Here is a 27,195-nt window from a genome sequence, read left to right as displayed (position 1 = left end):
CTAACAGAGATAACCACTTGGGAAATAAGGATTGTTTTCAAAGTTTTGTCTATGGTTCTCCCTTCTTTTAGGGGAGTCACCTTCGTACAAATAGAAACAGGGCAGAAGGGCCTCTCCAACCAAGGAAGCGTCTGAGAATGTATGGAGCAGAGCTGCGGTTTTGGCATCAAGGAAGCTCACTTGTCCCCCTTCGCAGTTGAGAGATATGCGGATCCTTGTGGGCTTCTCACTCAGGACCAGTTCAGAGAATTCTGAAGAGGAGATGGCCATGTATTTCCCTCTGCATTTCCAAAACTCCCAAAGCCTTGTCTGCTCATCAACATTTGTTACATTCATTGGCATGCTGGCAACCCCTACACCACATTCTCCTGTACTTCCTACGATAACTTCCCAGAAATGTCGCCCTGATGAGAATCTCTCACAACCAAGGACACAAGGAAAATATACACATCTGTTTTGGCCAAAGAAGCGATTTTTTCCCTTTAACTGGCTTAACTCCTCTGACACTTTTTCAGTCTTTGGAGACATTAAGGCGGTCAGCATGGGCTGTGTATAGATTCATAATTACATTCACTGTAAGAGGAAAGGGGAGGAAGGGGGGAAAAACAAGAGCTTCAGATTGAGGCCTAGTTTGTGTCCCCCCCCTCCCAAGAGCTTAACCCTACAGCCTCTTGTGTGAATGGAGTTCAGCTTCCAAACACCCCCTCCAGGACTGGAAGACTCATTGTTTTTCTTTTTAAACAACACTTAAGCCATTGTCTGGTCAAGAGTGCTCCAACTTTGGCAGCTGTAAGACTTGTGGACTTCAACTCCCAGAATTCCCCTGATGGGGTTGCTAGTCTCTAGGTCCTCTCTGCTCCCTTTACTCCAAGCACTTGGGCTCCCCCAGTCTTACTCCCATCCTTTGTTAACTGCCGGTCTGTTCAGTGCCCCTCTGGCCTTCTCGTTCCATTCATTTAGGTTGCCTTCTTCATCTTCCAGTCCATCTGCCTCCCCTTCAGCTGCCACTAAGCTGCACACCTTCAGGATCCGCTGACTACCTATATTGCTCTTGGTTCCTCCAGTCAGCTCTTCATCTCCCAGGCTCCACTGGTCAATTCCCCTGGTCTCTAGTCTCCCATGCCCCCCCCCCCTCTGCTGATTGCCCTCCAGCTCCGCCATGCTGGCTGGAGAACTCTGGGAACTAAACTCCAAAAGTCTTACAGTGGCCAAGGTTGAAGACCCCTGGCCAAGTCCTTCAAACAGTTTTACTGCTCCACCTTTTCTAGGAAGAGTGGTTGTCTTTGCCTTCGCTCATTTGGTGAGACAACCAAGGTTGAAGAGGGACTCTACCTGGAGCCTTAATCCAGAGGATCAGGCAGAGCAAGAGGCTGCCGTGTTTCAATTCTCAACTGGCAGAGTCAGAAGAATCCCCCAGAGGGAACTTAGGGCACACAATGGGATGTGAGGAAGCTCCGCCCTTTTCTCTGCGACCATCAGGATATCACAGGCATGTACAAAAGGGGAGGATCTTGCACAGGAAACCTCTGCTTTCATCAGTCTGATGGGCCTCAATGTTGAGGCAAGCTTGATCCTCCAAACTTATTATTTGCTTTCACCCAAATGACCTAATTTCTCTGCTCCCAAAGACCTGGTCTCTCACCAACTGATAGTCGGGCAGTAAAATCAAGAGGATGTTATTAGCTTCATAGGAATTCTATGTTTCTTTCAGTCCCAGGCCATATTTTCCCATTTGTTCCGATATTTCATTCTACACCAAGATTGACTTCAGTTTTCTAGATGATGTGTAGAATGGAACAGAGCAGAATGGAGGAGAGTGGAGTGGAGTGAAGTAGGCGTAGAGGAGTAGAACAGAACAGCAGCTTTTTTTGGCCAAGTGTGATCAGACACACAAGGAATTTGTCTCCGTTGCATTAGCTCATATTGGTCCTAAAAATGGCAATTAATACTTCATAAATCATAAAATCATTAAAATTTACTGAATCATCAGAATCTTAAATAGTATCTAATCCTATATTTTTCTTTTCTGTTAATCTATTATGTTTCTCTTAAAGTTACTGGCATCAGAACTTAAAATAGCAAGCAGTTCCAATTCCTATAACTCATATTTACCTTTGTGTGGTTGAAGTCCACTTTCCAGAGTATCTGTGGAAGAAAAGGGAGGAATTCAGCATCTCATCACTGGAACTGGAGCAACAGAAGGGCCGCCCTTCAGATACCCGGGTTTGCTTTCCTTGGACTCAAATCAGGAAATAAGGAATATGGAAAGCCACAAGCCAGAATTTCATAGGTAGCTATATATATTCCATCAGGTATAAATATATTCTACTATATATTCCGAACACAGGTAGTTCTCAACCATTTGTGTAGTGAAGTTACAGCGCCACTGACAAAAGTGATTTATGACCGGTTCTCACACTTACGACTGTTGCAGTCTCCCCAGTCACATGATCAAAATTCGGGCACTGGGAACCAGCTTGTATTTACGATGGTTGCAGCATCTGATGGTTCTGGGATTGTCCTCCTCAACCTCCCTGGGGAGCTTCTGACAGGCAAAATCAATGTATGAATCCAGATTCATTTATCAACCACGATTCACTTAACAACCGTGATTTTCTGAATTAACTGTGGCAAAAAAGGGGCACTGCTCATTTAACAACTGCCTTGCTTAGCAACAGAAATGTTCAGCTGAACTGAGATCGTAAGTCAAGAACCACCTGTATATATTCCATTATACATAGAATAAGTGGGAGCTTATTCTGCTTCCCCAATGATCAGTGCATATGGATTTGGGCTACGAAGAATACAGGTAGTGTCAATTTACAATCATAACTTCACCACTGATCCTGAAATTGATCCCTCTTTGATCCACGTGACACCAACTGAGAATCTCTCTTGGATGCTCAAAATGTCATCCGGCGTAAAACCCGGGCGGCTGTTTTTTACCTCTCAATTTTTTCATGGCACTTTTCAGAAGCACATTGATATCACTGTAATCCCAGATTGTCCACTTCGGCTCTAGAAGTAAATCCATCGGATTCTCATATGTTTCCTTAGCCTGGTACCTGGCAAGACAAAATAACAGAATAACAGAATTGGAAGAGACCTTGTAGGTCATCTAGTCCAAACCCCCTCGCATACACAGACACACAAGTAGGAGACCCTACACTGTTTCTGACAGATGGCACTCCGGTCTCTTCTTGAAAGCTTCCAGTGATGAAGCTCCCACAAGGTCTGAAGGAAAGCTGTTGCAATGGTTCATTCTCCTGAGTCAGAAAATTTCTCCTTATTTCTAGGTTGAATCTCTCCTTGATCACTGTACATCCATTATTCCTTGTCTGGCCTTCAGGTGCTTTGGAAAACAGGTTGAACTCCTTCCTCTTTGTGACAGACCTTCAAATATTGGAACACTGCCATCCTGTCTCCCCTGGTCCTTCTCTTCCCTAGATCAGCCATGCCCAGTTCCTGTAACTATTATCAACCTGCCAATAGAAGAAGCTTTCTAAACCATCAGATGGTGCTTGAGGATTGGCTAGTGACAGGATCCATTCTGGGTTGGTCACCAGAGGTTTTTTCTTCTGAGCTTTTGGACTCGTGTTGGATCATTGGTTGCCCTCTCCCCTCTTTGGAAGAGCTTTACAGCTCCCGCTGCCTCAAGAAAGTTCAAAACGTTCTTGAAGATCCATCTCATCCTGGAGACCCTTTTGTGAACTATTGCCATCTGGCAAATGGTACAGGACAATATAAACAAAGGACAAATGGGCTGAAAAACAGCTTCTATCCCAGATTAGGAACGATGTTGAACTCTAATGTATAGTGCAATACTAATGCAGTATCAGGGGTTTTCAATTCAATTGTGTAGAATGTGAAGATGTGTGTTTTTGTATTAATATTATTATTATAAACTTTTACTCATAAACATGAAACTCAGTCAACTGAATCAAGTCAATGGTTTTTGTGATGCATTATTGTTGTTGTTTTCTTTGTGTGTTGTACACTAAAGATGGCATTTAATTTCATTGTACGAGGTTCAGTGACAATGAATTTAAACTTAAAGGTAATGCAATGAAAGGTCAGTTAACATCTGTCACAGTGTCCCTGTAATCACAGTTTGGGTGCTTGGAGACTGGCATGTATTTATGATACTTGCATTACTTGGAATAGCTTACATCCTACAATGATACCTTGAAAACCATCAAACATCTGTCTCTTCTTGGGAAGGACTCAATAGTTGGATAAACATTCAAATTTCAATCTAAACATCTGGCTGACTGTGAAACCAACCATAATAATTGATCATATCAAATGTTGCTAATTATACTGTTGTCTAAGGTTGTCTGAGGAAAAAAGCCCCTATAACACATTACGTAACCTTTACATTCAAATTCTGCTAAATAGAAACAGAACTTTCCAAAATAGGAAAACTGCTGAAGGAGCTGCTGATCTCTGAGACTATAAAGGAAAGGGTGGATTTACTTACTTCTTCAGGACGCTTCCAATGTCCTGAAAAAAAAAGAGACAAAGCATTGAAAGGAACAATTTCCTACGCATAAAATTAAATTCTTACATTCACAAAATAAATGAGTGGAAAATCAGATACTAACAAACATATAAAGTACTTCCATTTTTTCAATGAAAAAAAAATCCCAATGCTCTTTTCCCCCCAGCTGTTCAACCTCTTTTGGAGAGGTATTGTTTTTACTTTTTTGCCTAAGAAAAATTATACCCCGATTGAATCCAACACAATTACAATATTGGAAAAACAAAATAGTGCATCAATAGGATAAAAAAAAATCCCCTGCATTTATACTTCCAGAATCAAGGCACTTTGGAAAATCCAAGTGGTTATAAAACTTTGTAGAAGGTCTTCAGTGTTGGGGTTCTCCTTGCCCTGGAGGTTAAGGGGAGGGGGAGACCCTACAAACCACATCCCCTAATAGGGGATAGGAACCCTAAGCAGGCATTTTTAAAACTGTGATGAATATACAGAGACAGTGACCGGTAATTTGAATTCTTGCTTTTCGCATGTCCTGCTTTTTCTGTATTACATTATGCATCCCTAACATTAGTCGTTACAGGTAGTCCTTGGCTAAAGAGTTCATTTAGTGACCATTCCTTTCCATAGAAAGAGTCAAAAAGATTTCTAAATGAGGAGTTGAAAAAAAGATTTTGAACTTGGTCGAGTGCAGCCAGAATCCTGCATGCAGACATGGAAAGGTATATCAATCTCCACAAGAGAAGAATGGATGGAAAAAGTGATCGAGGTAGAAAAAATGACAAAATTAAGTTCTGTAATTAGATATGACCTATTGTTTCTACTTGGAAGCAGTTTCTAAATATTGTGCTTGAGATAAAAAAATAAATAAATTCTTGATTTTCCTTATTAGACTAATCTATTTTTATAGCCATGACTAATAATGATTAAATATGCAAAAATAAAAAGTTGAGGTTGTAATTTTATATTGTATTTTACTGTGCAGAAAAAAAGTTCAGAGACATTTTTCCTTTTTTCTTTATCCTAACCCTTTCCCATTCTTATCCTTCTCCATTTCCCTATTTTCTTTATCTCCATTTCTACTTTTCACTATTATAATTTCAACTAAATTTAATGAAAAAAGAAAAAAAAGGAAAGAGTCAAAAAGAGTACTCTGTGGAAGGCACTACAGCCATCTCCCAATACTTGAATGGCTGTCATGGAGAAAAGTGCATCCGATTTAGTCTCCTAAGGGCAGAACAAGAGGCACTGGGTGGAAGCTCATCACAAGGAGATCCAACCTAAAATAAGGAAGAATTTCCCGACAGTGAGAAGTATTTATCAGTGGAACAGCTTCCCTCCCTGAGTTCTGGGTGCTCCATCACTGGAGGATTCCAATAACAGTTTGGACAACCATGTTTTCGGGATGGTATAAGGACTCCTGCTTTGGGCAGAGGAGACCTCCAAGGTCCCTTCCAGCCCTAGGATTCTATGATCTCCACTTCCTGCCTGACCTGTAAGAGTTTGCTGGATGGTTGCTGAAGCTTCTCTTCTATCTCCTGGATGAGATGGTCAAGAGAGCAGAGTTCCTCCATGTGCTTGGCCAAACCCTCCTCCTTTCTTCCAATAATATCCTTCTCTGTTTCTTCCATTCTAGTCAATAGAAGCTTCTCCTGTCTTTTTAACCAGAGTTGTAGCTCTCTGAATTCAGACACTACATTTTCTTTCTCTTCTTTGATGAGGTCCTAGAACAAGAAAGAGAAAATGCCAAAGGCAAACTTTTATTTTAACTATTTTACTGAATTATTTTTATTTTTATTATTATAGTAATGAAAAGGATTCCTTGAAGAATCCAGGTAGGAGAATTTCCTAAGGAGAAAAAAAAACGCAGGGGGGGAAAGTTTCTAAAAAGAAAAAAGAGGCTCCAGTTTAAATGATCTCTCATGACAATTTTCCTGGCAATCAGGGATTTCAAAAAAAAATGTTTCACTTAACAATGTTTTCCACAAGATGAAATATGGTTTGCCTTAATTTATTAAGCAAGCATAAAACACAACTCATGGGATAGGTGCATTTAACCCAACTCTGACTCAGCCAATGGTGACATCTAAATCCCCAGATTAAGAACAAGTTCTCTGCCCTAACACCGTCTTTATCTTGAATTTCCTTTAAGTCAGAACTTGTACTAAAACATAGGCTGCCTATTATTAAAGGTGGCGGATGGGGTTCTCCTTCCTATTGGCTCAGAAGCTCCTCACTGTTGGATCAATACTTACAAGCATCTCCTGCACTTTTTCCTCTGTGTCTCTTTTGTATGTAGCTATTTTTTCTTTCTGCTCCTTCTGAGCCTTCAGGCAATCCTCCACCTTCATCTGAAGAGAAAATACAAGTTTTGAGTTTATTTTCCATACAGAATTACATCGGAGGGAAGACCCAGTTAGAGGATACAGTATATTCAATCCTCATAAATACATGACTGTCATCCAAATTTTGATCATGGGACCACGGAATGCTTCAATGATCATAAGGGTGAAAAATATGTCACTTGTTATTTATTTATTGTTAAGTTAGTCACACAGCTGTTAAGCGAATCTGGCTTCCCCATTGACTTTGCTGATCGGAAGGTGGCAAAGGGTGATGACAAGAGTCCAGGACACCAACATGACACTTGACAAGGACCTGAATTTTGATCAGTGACACCAGGGATGTCAACAATTGCAGGGAGGGAGATAAGGGGTGGGATAAAGCAGGAAAAAGACTGCGAGGGCTGCCACTGGATGCCCCTCCGCAGCGATTCCTCCCAGCGGACTTCTACCTTGTAGTCCTCGAAAGCCTCCTCCGCGGGGATCACCGAGTGGCCCCTATGCTCTTTGGATCGGTCGCAGACCACGCAGATGAGGGTCTCCTGGTGGTTACAAAAGAGCTTGAGGGGCTCCCAGTGCTTCGGGCAGAAGCTCCCTCCTTCCTCGCCCCAAGTCCCGCCGCACCGCCTGGCCTCTTCCACCACCCGCGCCAGCTGCCTGTTGGGGAGGAGGCTGCGGGGCGCGAAGGTCTGTCTGCACTGGGGGCAGGAAGCCTCCGATTCCGACGCCCCCCAACTGCGGGTCAGGCAGTCCCGGCAGAAGTTGTGGCCGCAGTTCGGGATGAGCACGGGGTCCTGGAAGAAGTCCAGGCAAATGGAGCAATTGAGTTCTTCCAACAAACCCTGCAAGGACCCTTCGGTCGCCATCGCCGCCTCCCTCGGCCGGGATAAAGAAAGAGAAAGTTCTGTTTGGCTTCTTTTCCTCCAAATCAGGTGAGCTCCTTTGGGTTCCGCCCAGGAGAGAAACAACAATGAATTGTTGTTGTTCTTGCGGTCATCTCCGCTGGCTTCTTAAAGAAGAACTACAGGATTTTAAAAGGAACAAATTGTGGAGGAACAAAGATTCACGGGACGGACTCCTGATCAATTATTATTGCTCGTTAAAGGGGGAAATTATTTTAAAAACTGGAGAGAAGCAAACATCCCTGGGACGAACTTCGAATCCATTACAATGGATCCTAGCATCTTGTTAAAGAGAACAAAAAGTTTTTTAAAACTGGGGAGAAGCCAAAATCCATGGAATTCCCCCTCCCATTAATTATTGCTCCAAACATTCTGCTATAGGAAGTTAAAACCCACCCCTCTCTTAGAAAAATGAAATATCCTGGGAAATATTGAAAAGGCAGAATATTATATTTCCCTGGATCAGAAACGGAGAAACATGTTTTTAGGGAGGAAGCAGACACACTCTTAATAGCCCCCACCTTTGTCAGTGGGCCATTAAAAAAGCCTGGGTCAGTCTATTCTACATAACAAAGTCCCCCCTCCAGGGTGATAGGATGAAGGCATGATAGTCTTAGCCATTACCCATCACACCACAGGGCACCATGGAAGAAACAATGTTCAACCAAACCTGGACTCAAAGCCTACAGAGTGGCCCCTGCCTGGCCCCATGGGATTCTCACAACCATTCAGAATACAAGATCAAGATCAAAGGCCAGAGAGGGCATAAAACCAGGAACTTTCAGCATCTCGGTCTTTTTTCTTCTTCACCCAACATCTGGAAGCATGTGACACCCCCCTTTTCTGTTGAGGAGCTCAAACGATGTGATCCTGTTGACCATTAAACCATGGCTGCCATCATCATTATTTGATTAAAATTCAGTCGCTTGGAAATTGGCTCGTATTTATGACGGTTGCTGGGTCCCTGAGTCATGTGATCACCCTTTGTGATCTCCTGCCAAGTAAAGCCAGTGGGGAAGCCGGATTCACTTAGCACCATTTGACTAACTTAACAACTGCAGTGATTCACTTAACAACTGTGACAAGAAAGATCGTCATGTAGCGCTACCCCCAAAAGGGTCACTGGAGTCCAGGTTCCCCCAGCCCCCTTTTCCAACCATCCAGGCTCCTTCCGCTGACTCAGTCCATTCCTTGTGGCTCCCACTCCACTCTGCTCCCTTTGCTCAGGCACCTCCACTTTCCTGGCTCAGCTGGACTCTGCCGTCTTCTCCTTCCAGCCGGTCCCCTCTGGAGTCTCCTCTCAGCAGGCGGATCACACGGTTGGGTGGTGGTCAGACGGACAGTCGGGCTTTCTTCCTCTTCCTCCTCTCTCTCTCCTGCTGCTCTTGCTGGTCTCTCCTGCCATTGCCTCTGCTCCTCCATTCGATTCCCTTGCTTGCCTCCCTTTCTCTCCTCTTCCTCCTCCTCCCCCCCCCCCCGCACACCTTTCTCCATTTTCCCTCACTCCTCTCTTCCCCTTTCCTCAACCTATCTTCATGCGTCACTTTCCCCTCCCCTCAAGGTGGGGTGGAGGCCAGGTGAGCCAGGAGGCCCCACTTCCCTTCGCCCCCCCCCAAAAAGACTCACCTACCCCTCTCTCTCTCTCTATCCCCTGCACTCCTCCTCTTTCCTGCCAAAACCTCTTCATTCCCTTCTTCCACAATGATTCAATTAAAATGGGGCAAAGCTCACTTAACAGCTGTCTCGCTTGGCAGCAGAAATTTGGGGCTCAATTGTAAGTCCAGGACTACCTGTATTAGGTAAGTTCCTTAGGATTCCTCATTTGCTCCTTTGCCAACAGAAACTCCTCAATCTTCAGTTGCTGAGATGCTTTGAGGTGATCCAGAGATCTGCCGTTAGCATTCAAAGCCACCATATCAGAGTTAAGTTTCCCTCCCCTTATTATTTATTATGTGTATCCTGCTTTTATTATTTTTACAAATAACTCAAGATGACAAACCTATTCAACACATCTTCCGCCTCTCATTTTCCCAACAACCTTTTGAGGTGGGTTGGACTGAGAGAGAATGACTGGCTCAGTTACCAACTGGCTTTCATGGCTAAGGCAGGACTTGAACTCAGAAACTTCCTCTTCCTAACCTGATGCCTTAACCACTAGACCAAATTGGATATGATACCCATCTCAATATAGAGTTTTGGGTTGCCTCAGATTGTTGGCCCCTGGTGGCTACCTGGAGGAATCTCCCTGCAGTTTTCGTGGTAAAGGTTCAAGAGTGGATTTCCATTGCCCACTTCCTAGGCCGGAGTGGAAGTGACGGATCGAAGGTCACCCAATTGACCTTGTACGTAAGGGAGGATTAGAACTCATGGCTTCCAGCTTGATTTCTTAACCACCACACTAGATTGGTTTCTTCTTTTACTCAATTTTAGTTATTCAATAAAAGGAAGAGGGGTTTAAAGCAAGAAGAAAAAACAGTGTTATTCTCAAATAATGTATTTATTTAATAATGTATTTCATTTTAACAATTCTATTAACAATCCTTTTTTACTTTTGGCTTGAGCCAGGAGACACATTTAGGGCACATAGCTCTTACATTTGCTATCTTGATAACAGATGGTATGTTTTATTTTTTTCCCTATTTTCTATGCATCTTCAGTTTCTATGTATTGCACAGAATACATTTATGGGCATAAAATTGGAAAAGAAGGAACTACAACCCACGAGACACCTATAAAATTACAATCAATCTTACAATCAGTAATCCAATTGTAGTAGATAACCTACGTAAGTATAAAAAGATAGAAAAAGTACTAGGATTTGTAAACAAAAAAAAAAGCACCAGTGAGGCCCTACAGCTTATATTGAGTATAATATTTCCTGAAACCTTAAAATAGTTTGTTGGATTATGACAATTATGTGTCAAAAGGAAACTGGTTAAAAAGGGAGAAGGAAAGAAAAAAATAAAGATTACAGAATATCCCGAGTTATGGGCACGTACACAATCATTGATTGCAACTAACATGAAACAAACAAGCATGATCCATAAATGGGATGGAGAGCTGTGACAGACATATAAAATCATGATTGACAGGTTTAGCTATAATGCTGATACACCTGAACACATGATGTTAAAGCCTATAAAGCTCCTAGGACACCTCGGTTTCTTTATGCAGAGAAATAGAAATGATGATCAAGTTATTCCTTTATAGACTGATTGACTGATCAGCATAGAAGAATAAAGGAAGATGAAGTAGCAAAAAGCTAAGGAAACTCTGCTTTAAGGGCTTTCAGAGATCCCCGCTTGACAAATAGGGATTTTCCCAAGGTTTTTCCTATGGTTCTCCCTTCTTTTAGGGGAGTGTCACACAGGCACCGTCGTACAAATAGAAACAGGGCCGAAGGGTCTCTCCAACCAAGGAAGCGTCTGAGAATGTATGGAGGAGAGCTGCGGTTCTGGCATCAAAGAAGCTCACTTGTCCCCCTTTGCAGTTGAGAGAGATGCGGATCCTTGTGGGCTTCTCACTCAGGATCAGTGCTGAGCGTGCTGAAGGAGAGATGGCCATGTATTTCCCTTCATATTCCTCAAACTCCCAGCACCTGGTCTGTTCATCAACATTTGTTAATTTCAGTGGATCGTTGGCAACCCCTACACCCCATTTTGCACTTTCTACAATAACTTCCCAGAAATGTCGTCCTGATGAGAACCTCTGACAGCCAAGGACATAATGATCATATACAAATCCCTTGCTGTTTGGGACAGGATATTTTCCTTTAACTGGCTTAACTCCTGTGACACTTTTTTGATCTTTGGAGACATCAAGGCCAGGATGGGCTGTTTCTGGATCCAGAGTTACATTCACTGTAAGAGGGAAGGGAAGGAAGGAGGAAAAAACAAGAGCTTCAGCTTGAGGCCTAGTTTGTGTCTTCACCCCCAAGAGCTTAACCCTAAGGCCTCTTGTGTGAATGGAGTTCAGCTTGCAAAAAGCCCCTCTAGGCAGGGAGGCCCTGGGCTATTCCCTTTCACCTCCCATTTTTAAGTTTGTAAATTACATGAGAGATAATAAAATACATCATTACTGTGATATATATCAATATATTAAATGAAACATGTTGTAACCTTTATAAAAAATGTGGCACGAATAATAAATAAAAATAAAAGGCCCCTCTTGATCTTGAGGCCCTAGGCTGAAGCCTAGTTAGCCTATAGGGAAATCCGGCCCTGCCTCTAGGACTGAAAGACTCATTTTTTAAAACAACACCTAAGCCATTGTCTGGTCAAGAGTCCTCCAACTTTGGCAGCTGTAAGACTTGTGGACTTCAACTCCCAGAATTCCCCTGATGGGGCTGCTAGTCTCTAGGTCCTTTCTGCTCCCTTTTCTCCAAGCACTTGGGCTCCCCCACTGTCTTACTCCCATCCTCTGTTAACTGCCGGTCTGTTCAGTGCCCCTCTGGCCTTCTCCTATCATTCACTTAGGTTACCTTCCCCACCTTCCAGTCCATCTGCCTCCCTTTCAGTTGCCACTAAGCTGCATGCCTTTCAGGATCCATTCATTACCTGTACCTCTCTTGGCCCTTCCGCTAAGATCTTCATCTCCCTGACTCCACTGGTCAATTCACCTAATCTCTAGTATCCCATGTGTCCCTCCCTCTGCTAATCGCCCTCCAGCTAGGCCATGCTGGCTGGAGAACTCTGGGAACTGAAGTCCACAAGTGGCCAAGGTTGAAGACCCCTGGCCAAGTCCTTCAAACACTTCATAGTAATCCAGCCTCCATGCATAATTCTCTTTAGCTACCTTCTTGCAGATGAGATTAATGGGATTGGGAGTGAAGGGTGGTTGGCTTTGCCTTCACTGATTTGGTGAGACAGCCAAGGTTGAACAGGGACTCTACCTGGAGCATTAATCCAGAGGATCAGGCAGAGCAAGAGGCTGCCCTGTTTCAATTCTCTACTGGCAGAGTCAGAAGAATCCGCCTGAGGGAACTTGGGACATAGGATGGTGTTGTGTATTGAATCGTTATTCACTTTCACTGCCTTCTTAACTCATTACTGAAGCGTTCCTAACCTCCTCCTGTTTGATACTTGTTGCGAAGCCTTCTGCCATAGACTTGCCTTGGCCTCTCCTGATTGGCCAAGACGCACCAGCCAGCCGGCGGGAGAATCCTGCCACCCGATTGGACTGCTGCCTGACAGCTCGAGTATAAAAGAGCTGTCAGCTGTCATTTGCTTCGCTGTTTGCCTTACTGAGTTTGCCGTGATTTTGAGCCGTTGTCTCTGCGTAAATAAAGGTTGTGTTAGCTTCAACCTGCCTTGCCTCAGTTCCTATCTGCCTCGTTCTCCCTACAGAACACTGGCGACGAAGGTGGGATACAGGTCTGAGGGATAGGACAAAGACAAGTCACTGCTGAGCTGATTCCAGTCACGAAGCGACGAGAGGTCGCTCTCCACTGAGAGGAAAAGCATTTTTTTTCTGCTGTCACTGCTTCATTCCGTCCTTTTCAGGATGGCTGCACAACCGGCATTCTCGGCTTTCAGCCCGGCCACCGAATCCTGGGACGCTTACCTCGAACGATTTGAGTGTTTCCTGGAGGCAAACGATTTCATGGGTTTGTCCAGCGGCCGTAAGAGGAGCTATTTCCTCAGCGCTTGTGGCCATGAAATGTTTGGCACAGCCCGGGCTCTAGCTGCCCCCTTGTCTGTGCACTCCATACCTTGGGAGACACTTCTAGACAGACTTAAAAACCATTATTCCCCAACTCCCTCTCCTTTGGCCAGGCGCTATTCCTTCCGACAGAGGGTACAGAGAGAGGGCGAGTCAGTGTCGGATTACATGGCATCCCTGAGAGCGGCAGCTCTCCACTGTGAGTTCCCTGTGCTGGACGATGCCCTCAGAGAGCAGCTGGTCTGTGGCATTAGGGACCTCAGACTTCAGCGTCGTTTACTGGCGCGAAAAGACCTAACGTTACAAGCTGCTGTGGATGAAGCCACAGCTTATGAGTTATCCGACAAATCTACAGCAGAGGTGCACAGATTTCTGCCTCCAGTCGCCCAAGCCAGCAGGGGCCATTCTGTTCACTTTGATGAGATCGAGGCGTGCAGTCTCTCTGACATCGAGGAGGACGTCAGCAGCCTGAATCTCTCCAGCCGGAAAAGCAAGCCACAGAGAGACCTTTCCCCTCAGCCAGGTTGCCTCAGTTGTGGCGGGAACCACCCCAGAGAGAGCTGCAGGTTCAAAACCGCCTCCTGTCAACGCTGTGGCAGGAAAGGGCATTTGGCTAGGGTGTGCAGGGCAGCTTTGCGAGCTAATTTTAGACATCCTGGGGCCTCTTTTCAGAGGCAAGCCCCAAAGCAAGCTCCCTCACGCCGCCGAGACTATTTTGCTGGGGCTGACTGCCAGCAGCTGTCTGAATGGGCTGTAAGTCACTCTTCTACCTCTAAACCTGCTCAAAAAATTTTTCTGACTGTGCACATCGAGGGGAAGCCCTGTCAGATGGAGTTGGATACAGGGTCTTCAAAATCCCTCATCTCTTGGGCCTCCATCAAGCAACTCCTGCCCAGCCTTACTAAGGCTACCCTGAGACGATGCCCAATTCGTCTCAGGGATTATCAAGGCAGCACATTCCGATCTTGGGCTGTGGCACGTTCCAGGTCGCCTGGAAGAACTTCGAGGGGCCTCTTCCGCTCATCATCATCGATGGCTAGCTGCCCAGCCTCCTGGGGCTGGACTGGTTCTCCGCGCTGGGGCTCAACGTGTCCGGCGTTCACTCCCTGTCTACAGACCCATTTGCCACGCTGACCAGCGAATTCGCAGACGTCTTCGATGACCGGCTGGGTAAATATACGGGGACACCCATCTCCTTTAATTTGGACCCCCAGGTGGCACCAATCCGCCTTAAGCCCAGACGGGTGCCTTTCGCCCTAAGGCCAAAAGTGGACGCGGAATTGGATAAGCTGATCGCTCAGGGGGTGCTTGAGGCAGTGGACCATTCCCCTTGGGAGACCCCCATAGTCATTCCCATAAAGCAGGATGGTAGCATCAGGATCTGTGGGGACTTTAAGGCAACCGTCAATAGAGGGTTGCAGGCCAACCCCTACCCCGTGCCAGTGGTTCAACACCTGCTCCACTCCCTGGGTAGGGGCAACGTTTTTGCCAAATTAGATTTAGCCCAGGCTTACCAACAGCTCCCTGTGGACGAAGCCACAGCATTGGTCCAGACTATAGTCACCCACAAGGGAGCCTTCAAATGCAATAGGCTTCAATTTGGGATCTGCACTGCCCCAGGCATTTTTCAGAGCCTGATGGAATGGCTCTTCCACGGGCTGCCTGGGGTGGTGCCGTATTTTGATGACATGTTGGTATCCGCAAAGGATCACACTGACCTCATCACCAAAATTAGGGCTGTTTTGCTGAGGTTCCGCCAGGCAGGGCTCAAGCTCAAACAGAGTAAATGCAAGCTGGGGGTGCCCAGCGTCGAGTTCTTGGGATACCTGGTGGACGCTAAAGGCATCCATCCTACTCCTGCAAAGGTGGAGGCTATCAAAAAAGCCCCCACTCCCACATCCAAAGTAGAGCTCCAAGCTTTTCTAGGGCTCCTCAATTTTTATGCCGTTTTTTTTGCCTCACAAGGCTTCCTTAGCTGAGCCATTGCACAGATTATTGGATTCTAAGACCCCCTGGCATTGGGGTCCCAGGGAAGCCCAGGCATTCAGGGCTGTGAAGGACGTGCTCACGTCCCAATCCCTCTTAGTTCAGTATAGCGACCGCCTCCCTTTAATTTTGGCCTGCGATGCTTCGCCTTTTGGCATTGGGGCTGTCCTGAGCCACATTTTGCCAAGTGGCTCAGAGGCTCCAATTGCTTACTATTCCCGCACTTTGTCAGCTGCGGAACGTAATTATAGCCAGCTTGACAAGGAAGCCCCAGCCGCTGTCACTGGCATCAAACGTTTTCTTGATTATCTTTACGGGTGTTTTTTTCAGTTGGTCACTGACCACAAACCTCTTCTGGGTCTTTTAGCAGGGGACCGTCAGACTCCGCAAATCCTTTCCCCCAGAATGTACAGATGGACTGTTTTCCTGGCAGCATATAACTACCAGCTGCTGTACAGACCTGGCAAGACCCTTGGGCACGCTGATGCCCTCAGTCGCTGCCCCTTGCCAGCTCCAGTGGTTGACCCAGCTCCCACTGCTTCTGTCCTTTTAGTGGAGGAGTTGGCCATGCCAATTTCTGCTCAGGACATTGCTAAGCTGTCTGCTAAGGACCTGGTGCTATCCCAAGTGCTGGACTGGGTGCGCAGGGGGTGGCCACAAGGACTTAACCCTAAGGCCTCTTGTGTGAATGGAGTTCAGCTTCCAAAAATCCCCTCTAGGACTGAAAGACTCGTTTTATAAAAAAACACCTAAGCCATTGTCTGGTCAAGAGTCTTCCAACTTTGGCAGGTCTGAGACTTGTGGACTTCAACTCCCAGAATTCCCCTGATGGGGCTGCTAGTCTCTAGGTCCTCTCTGCTCCCTTTTCTCTAAGCACTTGGGCTCCCCCACTGTCTTACTCCCATCCTCTGTTAACTGCCGGTCTGTTCAGTGCCCCTCTGGCCTTCTCCCTTCATTCACTTAGGTTACCTTCCCCATCTTCCAGTCCATCTGACTCCCCTTCAGCTGCCACTAAGCTGCATGCCTTTCAGGATCCATTCATTACCTGTACCTCTCTTGGCCCTTCCGCTAAGATCTTCATCTCCCTGACTCCACTGGTCAATTCACCTAGTCTCTAGTATCCCATGTGTCCCTCCCTCTGCTAATTGCCCTCCAGCTAGGCCATGCTGGCTGGAGAACTCTGGGAACTGAAGTCCACAAGTGGCCAAGGTTGAAGACCCCTGGCCAAGTCCTTCAAACACTTCATAGTGCTCCAGCCTCCATGCATAATTCTCTTTAGCTACCTTCTTGCAGATGAGATTAATGGGATTGGGAGTGAAGGGTGGTTGGCTTTGCCTTCACTGATTTGGTGAGACAGCCAAGGTTGAACAGGGACTCTACCTGGAGCATTAATCCAGAGGATCAGGCAGAGCAAGAGGCTGCCATATTTCAATTCTAAACTGGCAGAGTCAGAAGAATCCGCCTGAGGGAACTTGGGACATAGGATGGAATGTGAGGAATCTCCGCCCTTTTCTTTACAACCATCCGGGTGTCACAGGCATGTACAAAAGGGGAGGATCTTGTACAGGAAACCTCAGTCTGATGGGCCTCAATGCGGAGGCAACCTTGGTCCTCCAATATAGCTTCATAGGAATTCTATGTTTCTTTCAGTCCCAGGCCATATTTTCCCATTTGTTCAGATATTTCATTCTACACCAAGATTGACTTCAGTTTTCTAGATGATGTGTAGAATGGAACAGAGCAGAATGGAGTAGAGTGGAGTGGAGTGAAGTAGGCGTAGAGGAGTAGAGCAGAACAGCAGCTTTATTTGGCCAAGTGTGATCAGACACACAAGGGATTTGTCTCCGTTGCATAAGCTCTTATTTTACATATAAATAGGAATTCTTTATAAATCATAAAATCATTAAAGTTTAGTGGATCATCATAGTCTTTACGGTACCTAAACCTATATTTTCCTTTTCTGTTTATCTATTATGTTTCTCATAAAGTTACTGGCATCAGAACTTAAAATAGCAAGCAATTGCAATTCCTATAACTCATATTTACCTTCCTGTAGTTGAAGTCCACTTTCCAGAGTCTCTGGGGAAGAAAAGGGAGGAATTCAGCATCTCATCACTGGAATTGGAGCATCAGAAGAGCCTCCCTTCAGATACCCCGGTTTGCTTTCCTTGGACTCAAATCAGGAAATAAGGAATATGGAAAGCCACAAGCCAGAATTTCATAGGTAGCTATATATATTCCATCAGGTATAAATATATTCTACTATATATTCCTTATACAAGTAGTTCTCAACTATTTGTGTAGTGAAGTTAGAGCGCCACTCAAACAAGTGATTTATGACCAGTTCTCACACTTACGACTGTTGCAGTCTCCCCAGTCACGTGATCAAAATTCAGGCACTGGGAACCAGCTTGTATTTACGATGGTTGCAGCATCTGATGGTTCTGGGATTGTCCCCTTCAACCTCCCTGGGGAGCTTCTGACAGGCAAAATCAATGCATGAAGCCAGATTCATTTATCAACCACGATTCACTTAACAACCGTGATTTTCTGAATAACTGTGGCAAAAACATTCGTAAAATGGGGCACTGTTCACTTAACAACTGCCTTGCTTAGCAACAGAAATGTTCAGCTGAACTGAGATCATAAGTCAAGAATCACTTGTATATATTCCATTATACTTAGTGGAAACTTATTGCTTCCCCAATGATCAGTGCACATTCAAGATTCAATGAATACAGGTAGTGTCAATTTACAATCATAACTTCACCACTGATCCTGAAATTGATCCCTCTTTGATCCACGTGACACCAACTGAGAATCTCTCTTGGATGCTCAAAATGTCATCCAGCGTAAAATCCCGGTGGCTGTTTTTTACCTCTCCATTTTTTCATGGCACTTTTCAGAAGCACAGTGATATCACTGTAATCCCAGATTGTCCACTTCGGCTCTAGAAGTAAATCCTCCAGATTCTCATATGTTTCCTTAGCCTGGTACCTGGCAAGACAAAATAACAGAATAAGAGTTGGAAGAGACCTTGTAGGTCATCTAGTCCAAACCCCCTCACACACACAGACACACAAGTAGGAGGCCCTACACTGTTTCTGACAAAAGGCACTCTGTCTCTTGAAAGCTTCCAGTGATGAAGCTCCCACAATGTCTGAAGGAAAGCTGTTGCAGTGGTTCATTCTCCTGAGTCAGAAAATTTCTCCTTATTTCTAAGTTGAATCTCTCCTTGATCACTGTACATCCATTATTCCTTGTCTGGCCTTCAGGTGCTTTGGAAAACAGATTGAACTCCTTCCTCTCTGTGACAGACCCTCAAATATTGGAACACTGCCATCGTGTCTCCCCTGGTCCTTCTCTTCCCTAGATCAGCCATGCCCAGTTCCTGTAACCGTTATCAACCTGCCAATAGAAGAAGCTTTCCAAACCATCAGATGGTGCTTGAGGATTGGCTAGCGACAGGATCCATTCTGGGTTGGTCACCAGAGGTTTTTTCTTCTGAGCTTTCGGACTCGTGTTGGATCATTGGTTGCCCACTCCCCTCTTTGGAAGAACTTTATAGCTCCCGCTGCCTCAAGAAAGTTCAAAACGTTCTGAAAGATCCATCTCATCCTGGAGACCCTTTTTTGAACTAATGCCATCTGGCAAATGGTACAGGACAATATAAACAAGGACGAATAGGCTGAAAAACAGCTTCTATCCCAGATTAGGAACGATGTTGAACTCTAATGTATAGTGCAATACTAATGCAGTATCAGGGGTTTTCAATTCAACTGTGTAGAATGTGAAGATGTGTGTTTTTGTATTAATATTAGTATTATAAACTTTTACTCATAAACATGAAACTCAGTCAACTGAATCAAGTCAATGGTTTTTGTGATGCATTATTATTGTTGTTTTCTTTGTATGTTGTACACTAAAGATTGCATTTAATTTCATTGTACGAGGTTCAGTGACAATAAATTTAAACTTAAAGGTAATGCAATGAAATGTCAGTTAACATCTGTCACAGTGTCCCTGTAATCACAGTTTGGGTGCTTGGAAACTGGCATGTATTTATGATACTTGCATTACTTGGAATAGCTTACATCCTACAATGATACCTTGAAAACCATCAAACATCTGTCTCTTCTTGGGAAGGACTCAATAGGTGGATAAACATTCAAATTTCAATCTAAACACCAGGCTGAGTGTGAAACCAACCATAATAATTGATCATATCAAATGTTGCTAATTATACTGTTGTCTAAGGTTGTCTGAGGAACTATCTAAAAAGCCCCGATAACACATTACGAAACCTTTACATTCAAATACTGCTAAATAGAAACAGAACTTCCCAAAATAGGAAAACTGCTGGAGGAGCTGCTGATCTCTGAGACTATAAAGGAAAGGGTGGATTTACTTACTTCTTCAAGACGCTTCCAATGTCCTGAAAAAAAAAGGGACAAAGCATTGAAAGGAACCATTTCCTACGCATAAAATTAAATTCTTACATTCACAAAATAAATGAGTGGAAAATCAGACTCTAACAAACTTATAAAGTACTTCCATTTTTTCAATGAAAAAAAAATCCCATTGCTCTTTTCCCCGCAGCTGTTCAACCTCTTTTGGAGAGGTATTGTTTTTACTTTTTTGCCTAAGAAAAATTATACCCCGATTGAATCCAACACAATTACAATATTGGAAAAACAAAATAGTGCATCAATAGGATAAAAAAAAATCCCCTGCATTTATACTTCCAGAATCAAGGCACTTTGGAAAATCCAGGCGATTATAAAACTTTGTAGAAGGTCTTCAGTGTTGGGTTTCTCCTTGCCCTGGAGGTTAAGGGGAGGGGGAGACCCTACAAACCACATCCCCTAATAGGGGATGGGAACCCTAAGCAGGCATTTTTAAAACTGTGAAGAATATACAGAGACAGTGACCGGTACTTTGAATTCTTGCTTTTCGCATGTCCTGCTTTTTCTGTATTACATTATGCATCATTGACATTAGTCATTACAGGTAGTCCTTGGCTAAAGAGTTCATTTAGTGACCGTTCCTTTCCATAGAAAGAGTCAAAAAGATTTCTAAATGAGGAGTTGAAAAAAAGATTTTGAACTTGGTCGAGTGCAGCCGGAATCCTGCATGCAGACATGGAAAGGTATATCAATCTCCACAAGAGAAGAATGGATGGAAAAAGTGATGGAGCTACAAAAAATGACAAAATTAAGTTCTGTAATTAGATGTGACCTATTGTTTCTACTTGGAAGCAGCTTCTAAATATTGTGCTTGAGATTAAAAAATAAATAAATTCTTGATTTTCCTTATTAGACTAATCTATTTTTATAGACATGACTAATGATTAAATATGCAAAAATAAAAAGTTGAGGCTGTAATTTTATATTGTATTTTATTGTGCAGAAAAAAAGTTCAGAGACATTTTTCCTTTTTTCTGTATCCTAACCCTTTCCCATTCTTATCCTTCTCCATTTCCCTATTTTCTTTATTTCCATTTCTACTTTTTACTATTATAATTTCAACTAAATTGATGAAAAAGGAAAAAAAGGAAAGAGTCAAAAAGAGAACTCTGTGGAAGGCACTACAGCCATCTCCCAATACTTGAATGGCTGTCATAGAGAAAAGGGCATTGATTTAGTCTCCGTAGCACCCAAGGGCAGAACAAGAGGCACTGGGTGGAAGCTCATCACAAGGAGATCCAACCTAAAATAAGGAAGAATTTCCCAACAGTGAGAAGTATTTATCAGTGGAACAGCTTCCCTCCCTGAGTTCTGGGTGCTCCATCACTGGAGGATTCCAATAACAGTTTGGACAACCATGTTTTCGGGATGGTATAAGGACTCCTGCTTTGGGCAGAGGAGACCTCCAAGGTCCCTTCCAGCCCTAGGATTCTATGATCTCCACTTCCTGCCTGACCTGTAAGAGTTTGCTGGCTGGTTGCTGAAGCTTCTCTTCTATCTCCTGGATGAGATGGTCAAAAGAGCAGAGTTCCTCCATGTGCCTGGCCAAATCTTTCTCCTTTCTTCCAATAATATCCTTCTCTGTTTCTTCCATTCTAGTCAATAGAAGCTTCTCCTGTGTTTCTAACCAGAGTTGTAGCTCTCTGAATTCAGACACTACATTTTCTCTCATTTGTTTGATGAGTTCCTAGAACAAAAAAGAGAAAAAGCAAAAGACAAACTTTTATTTTAATTATTTTACTTATTTTTATTGTTATAATAATGAAATGGATTCCTTGAAAAATCCAGGTGGGAAAATTTTCTAAGGAGAAAAAAAACCCTTTTGATATTTTAAAAAGGTTTCTAAAAAGAAAGAAAAAGTCTCCGGTTTAAATGATCTCTCATGAAAATTTTCTTGGCAATCAGGAATTTCAAAAAAGAAGACAGATAAATATTTGATTTCATAATGTTTTCCATAAGATAAAATATGGTTTGTCTTAATTTATTAAGCAAGCATAAAACACAACTCATGGGACAGGTGCACTTAACCCAAATGTGACTCATTCAGCCAATGGCGACATTTAAGTCCTCAGGTTAAGAACAAGTTCTCTGCCCTAACACCGTCTTTATCTTGAATTTCCTTTAAGTCAGAACTTGTACTAAAACATAGGCTGCCTATTATTAAAGGTGGCGGATGGGGTTCTCCTTCCTATTGGCTCAGAATCTCCTCACCCTTTGATCCATACTTACAAGCATCTCCTGTACTTTTTTCTCTGTGTCTCTTTTGTATGTAGCTATTTTTTCTTTCTGCTTCTTCTGAGCCTTCAGGCAATCCTCCACCTTCAGCTGAAGAGAAAATACAAGTTTTGAGTTTATTTTCCATAAAGAATTACATTGGAGGGAAGACCAGTTAGCGGATACAGTATATTCAATCATCATAAATACATGACAGTTGACAAACGTCCAAATTTTGATCATGAGACCACGGAGTGCTGCAATAAGTGAAAAATATGTCACTTTTTTCATTGATGTTGTAACTTCGAACAGTCACTAAACAAATGGTTCTATGTCGAGGACTACCTGCAAGGGCATTAAAGGGAGCAGCTTGGGTCTCCTGGTTGCACTCATCCCAGAAGCATCACTGAGAAATGAAAGTTTGGGCTGATCCAGCAGGAATGTTTTTCGGGGCCTCTAGTAAGATTTTGGGGGACTCCATGACAATTTTGCTCTAGAGCAAATGTGGAAAGGGAGCCTATTTCTCCCTACAGGCAATTTCCGTTGCTAAGCAAGATGGGGACACTGCAAGCATCATAAATCGATGCCCATTTGCCAATCGTCCCAATTTTGATCAAATGGTTGTAAGTCGAGGAGTATTGTAAATCTAAAGCTATTGTTAAAGGAGTGGCTGAGGCAGAAAGTGGCAGATGAGTGTAATAAGACCGGTAAGGAATGGGGGGAAACTGCTGCCTAGGAACAAGAAAGTTACAAGTAAAAAGGACTCCATTAGAAGAATGCTAAGGCACATCGAGGACAACTTTGGTAACTTCTAGCTTATAATAATAATAAAACACACAGCATTTTTGATAAGACAGCTTCTTAGATAAATATGCAGTGTATGAGGAATGAGGGTAAAATACACCAGGACAAGAAATCAAAAGAAACACCTGGCAAGGAACCAATGATTAATTCTTATGGGGTCTTTGCTCCTTTAGCTGCTGAGACTCTTTTGTTGAAGTACTCCAAGAAAAGTCCCTTGAAAGGCCTCTCCAGTCTGATTCTGATGAGCATCTGCGCCAGGCTAAACCCAGTTTGCCGACAACAGGGGAAGCAGGTAAAGTGATCTCAGGATGGCCAGGAAGACCAAGGATCTGGATGCCCCTCCGCAGCGATTCCTCCTGGCTGACTCCTACCTGGTATTCCTGGAAAGCCTCCTCCGCAGGGATCACCCAGTGGCCCTTGTGCTCTTTGGATCGGTCGCAGACCACGCAGATGAGGGTCTGGTGGTCGTTACAAAAGAGCTTGAGGGGCTCCCGGTGCTTCGGGCAGAAGCTCCCCCCTTTCTCGCCCGAAGTCCCTCCGCATCGCTTGGCCACTTCCACCACCCGCGCCAGCTGCCTGTTGGGGAGGAGGCTGCGGGGCGCGAAGGTCTGTCTGCACTGGGGGCAGGAAACCTCCGATTCCGACGCCCCCCAACTGCGGGTCAGGCAGTCCCGGCAGAAGTTGTGGCCGCACTCCGGGATGAGCACGGGGTCCTTGAAGAAGTCCAGGCAAATGGAGCAGGTGGCTTCTTCCACCCAATCCTGCAAGGACCCTTCGGTCGCCATCGCCGCCTCCTCCGCCGAGAGAAAGAAAGTTAAAGTTAAGTTTCGCGTGAAACTTAAGTTTCTCTTCTTTTCTCTAAATCAGGTGAGCGTCTTCGGGTTCCTCCCAGGAAAGAAACCGAGATGATTTGTGGTTGCTGTTGCGGTCAGCTTCTCTGGCTTCTTAAAGGAAAAAGGGAGTGTTTTGAAAAGAAGAAATTGGAAATTAGCAAAGAGCCACGGGATGGATCCCCGATCAATTCTTATTGGCCCAATCACGGCGTTAAAAGCAAAATTGTTTTAAAAAACTGGAGAGAAACAAGCATCCATGAGACGGGCCTCCCATCAATTACAATTGATCCCAGTGGGGGAAGGATCTATACATTTGTATAAAGCAGTGGTTCCCAACCACAAGGGAAGGGGGGCACTTTGATTTTTAATGGGGGCAATTTGAACCTTGTTTAAACCAAGTTAATGGCTTCCTCTGTGTGAGGGGAGTTCACTTTTTGAGTAAAGTAAGAATTATATGTGGGGTGGGGGGCATCAGGATTTTAGAGATTCTTAAGTGGGGCATGGCCAAAAGAAAAGGTTCGGAACCACTGGTATAAAGTGTATTCTTATGTAAAGTATAAGAAATAAAGGGTATGCATGAGCAAAGCAGTGTGTTGTCCCCAATTCTGGTCTGAGCCTGGGGCCGAATCCAATGGACGCCAGACATGACATGCAGGTTTTCTGATTGCTTTTTATTGGAGTACTCCAAGAAAAAAAGGGTTCCTGGTCAAAAGGCCAAGAGCCAAGAACAAAGGATTAAGAAAGCTTTATACATTTTCACTAAAGGAGAAGGTGGGACAAGGTGAGATAACAAGAAATATCATCGAATAAACATTTTAGTAATAATTCTACAATTTGTTCTCTTGGTCTCTAGCTGTCCCTATTCCTAAGCCTTGGCTAATGAATGCCCCAGGAGTTACCTAATACACATTTCATTTGCTCAACTTTTAGCTGAGGTCTGCAAGTTGTCTTAACTATCTGTAATTGCTACAAGCTTTACACATGCAAATTCCCTGTTGATAAGCATTCTTTGTTCTTGCCAGAAAGACCCTCACAATTAGAATTCCTGATTTACTTTCAAATGTGTGCCATGACCTTACTTTAGAAGCCAGCCCATCAAGTGTGCCTAACTTATGTTTATACTTATACCTGTTATCTTTTACATGTTTGACAAACTAAATAAATAAATAAATAAAATAAATAAAATCACATACTGACTTAACCTAAGCTCTTAACAACGTTACTAAGAGCTGGCAGGGAACCTCAGGGGTGGGGAGGAAGAAAAGCTGAGGAGCCATAATAGAAAGGTAACATTGGTTCTCAGGTGTGAGCAAATGCTACGACTTCAGTCTGGAGGGAGGAATGCCATTTCAGATTCCTCATCAAACCAATAAGACTGTGGTAATGATTGATGAAAAGATGATATTGATGGCAATGGGAGAGTGTCCTGCACTAATTCAAGGCTAATGAAGAACAACGTAAGCGTTTCGTATGGTTTCACCAAATCTTTATGCTGAATATCTGTGTCTTGAATTACTGAATACATCCCATCCCATCCTAACAGAGATAACCACTTGGCAAATAAGGATTTTTTCCAAAGTTTTGTCTATGGTTCTCCCTTCTTTTAGGGGAGTCACCTTCGTACAAACAGAAACAGGGCCGAAGGGTCTCTCCAACCAAGGAAGCATCTGAGAATGTATGGAGCAGAGCTGCGGTTTTGGCATCAAGGAAGCTCACTTGCCCCCTTCGCAGTTGAGAGATATGCGGATTCTCGTGGGCTCCTCACTCAGGACCAGGTCATAGCATTTTGACGGAGAGACGGACGTGTGTTTCCCTCCGCATTTCCAAAACTCCCAACGCCTGGTCTGCTCATCAACATTTGTTACATTCATTGGCATGCTGGCAACCCCTACACCACATTCTCCTGTACTTCCTACGATAACTTCCCAGAAATGTCGCCCTGATGAGAATCTCTCACAACCAAGGACACAAGGAAAATATACACATCTGTTTTGGCCAAAGAAGCGATTTTTTTCCTTTAACTGGCTTAACTCCTCTGACACTTTTTCAATCTTTGGAGACATTAAGGCGGTCAGGATGGGCTGTGTATAGATTCATAATTACATTCACTGTAAGGGGAAAGGGGAGGAAGGGGGGAAAAACAAGAGCTTCAGATTGAGGCCTAGTTTGTGTCCCCCCCTCCCAAGAGCTTAACCCTATAGCCTCTTGTGTGAATGGAGTTCAGCTTCCAAACACGCCCTCCAGGACTGGAAGACTCATTGTTTTTCTTTTTAAACAACACTTAAGCCATTGTCTGGTCAAGAGTCCTCCAACTTTGGCAGCTGTAAGACTTGTGGACTTCAACTCCCAGAATTCCCCTGATGGGGCTGCTAGTCTCTAGGTCCTCTCTGCTCCCTTTACTCCAAGCACTTGGGCTCCCCCAGTCTTACTCCCATCCTTTGTTAACTGCCGGTCTGTTCAGTGCCCCTCTGGCCTTCTCGTTCCATTCATTTAGGTTGCCTTCTTCATCTTCCAGTCCATCTGCCTCCCCTTCAGCTGCCACTAAGCTGCACACCTTCAGGATCCGCTGACTACCTATATTGCTCTTGGTTCCTCCAGTCAGCTCTTCATCTCCCAGGCTCCACTGGTCAATTCCCCTGGTCTCTAGTCTCCCATGCCCCCCCCCCCTCTGCTGATTGCCCTCCAGCTCCGCCATGCTGGCTGGAGAACTCTGGGAACTAAACTCCAAAAGTCTTACAGTGGCCAAGGTTGAAGACCCCTGGCCAAGTCCTTCAAACAGTTTTACTGCTCCACCTTTTCTAGGAAGAGTGGTTGTCTTTGCCTTCGCTCATTTGGTGAGACAACCAAGGTTGAAGAGGGACTCTACCTGGAGCCTTAATCCAGAGGATCAGGCAGAGCAAGAGGCTGCCGTGTTTCAATTCTCAACTGGCAGAGTCAGAAGAATCCCCCAGAGGGAACTTAGGGCACACAATGGGATGTGAGGAAGCTCCGCCCTTTTCTCTGCGACCATCAGGATATCACAGGCATGTACAAAAGGGGAGGATCTTGCACAGGAAACCTCTGCTTTCATCAGTCTGATGGGCCTCAATGTTGAGGCAAGCTTGATCCTCCAAACTTATTATTTGCTTTCACCCAAATGACCTAATTACTCTGCTCCCAAAGACCTGGTCTCTCACCAACTGATAGTCGGGCAGTAAAATCAAGAGGATGTTATTAGCTTCATAGGAATTCTATGTTTCTTTCAGTCCCAGGCCATATTTTCCCATTTGTTCCGATATTTCATTCTACACCAAGATTGACTTCAGTTTTCTAGATGATGTGTAGAATGGAACAGAGCAGAATGGAGGAGAGTGGAGTGGAGTGAAGTAGGCGTAGAGGAGTAGAGCAGAACAGCAGCTTTATTTGGCCAAGTGTGATCAGACACACAAGGAATTTGTCTCCGTTGCATTAGCTCATATTGGTCCTAAAAATGGCAATTAATACTTCATAAAT

The 27,195-nt window shown here is 44.2% G+C and overlaps 1 protein-coding gene across 1 annotated transcript; it reads right to left on the bottom strand.

The window, feature by feature from the left end:
* Positions 1-23,845, bottom strand: LOC309381248 (uncharacterized protein; the record flags this gene model as incomplete). Its single annotated transcript, XM_081932009.1, is given in 20 exon segments — positions 1-462; positions 464-511; positions 515-573; positions 2,113-2,145; positions 2,947-3,065; positions 4,481-4,503; positions 5,989-6,219; positions 6,751-6,846; positions 7,290-7,846; positions 9,971-10,034; positions 11,214-11,599; positions 12,631-12,721; positions 14,357-14,656; positions 14,915-15,257; positions 15,363-15,450; positions 18,265-18,383; positions 19,799-19,821; positions 21,279-21,539; positions 22,082-22,177; positions 23,242-23,845. Coding segments are annotated over 20 exon segments (3,813 nt in total). The 5' UTR covers positions 23,656-23,845.
* Positions 23,846-27,195: the final 3,350 nt, after the last annotated feature.

This window comes from Natrix helvetica (assembly GCF_964273705.1).
Source record: "Natrix helvetica genome assembly, chromosome: 1".
NCBI classification, from domain to species: domain Eukaryota; kingdom Metazoa; phylum Chordata; class Lepidosauria; order Squamata; family Natricidae; genus Natrix; species Natrix helvetica.
Note: the sequence above shows the minus strand (reverse complement) of the source record. Positions and strands in the feature narration are given on the sequence as shown.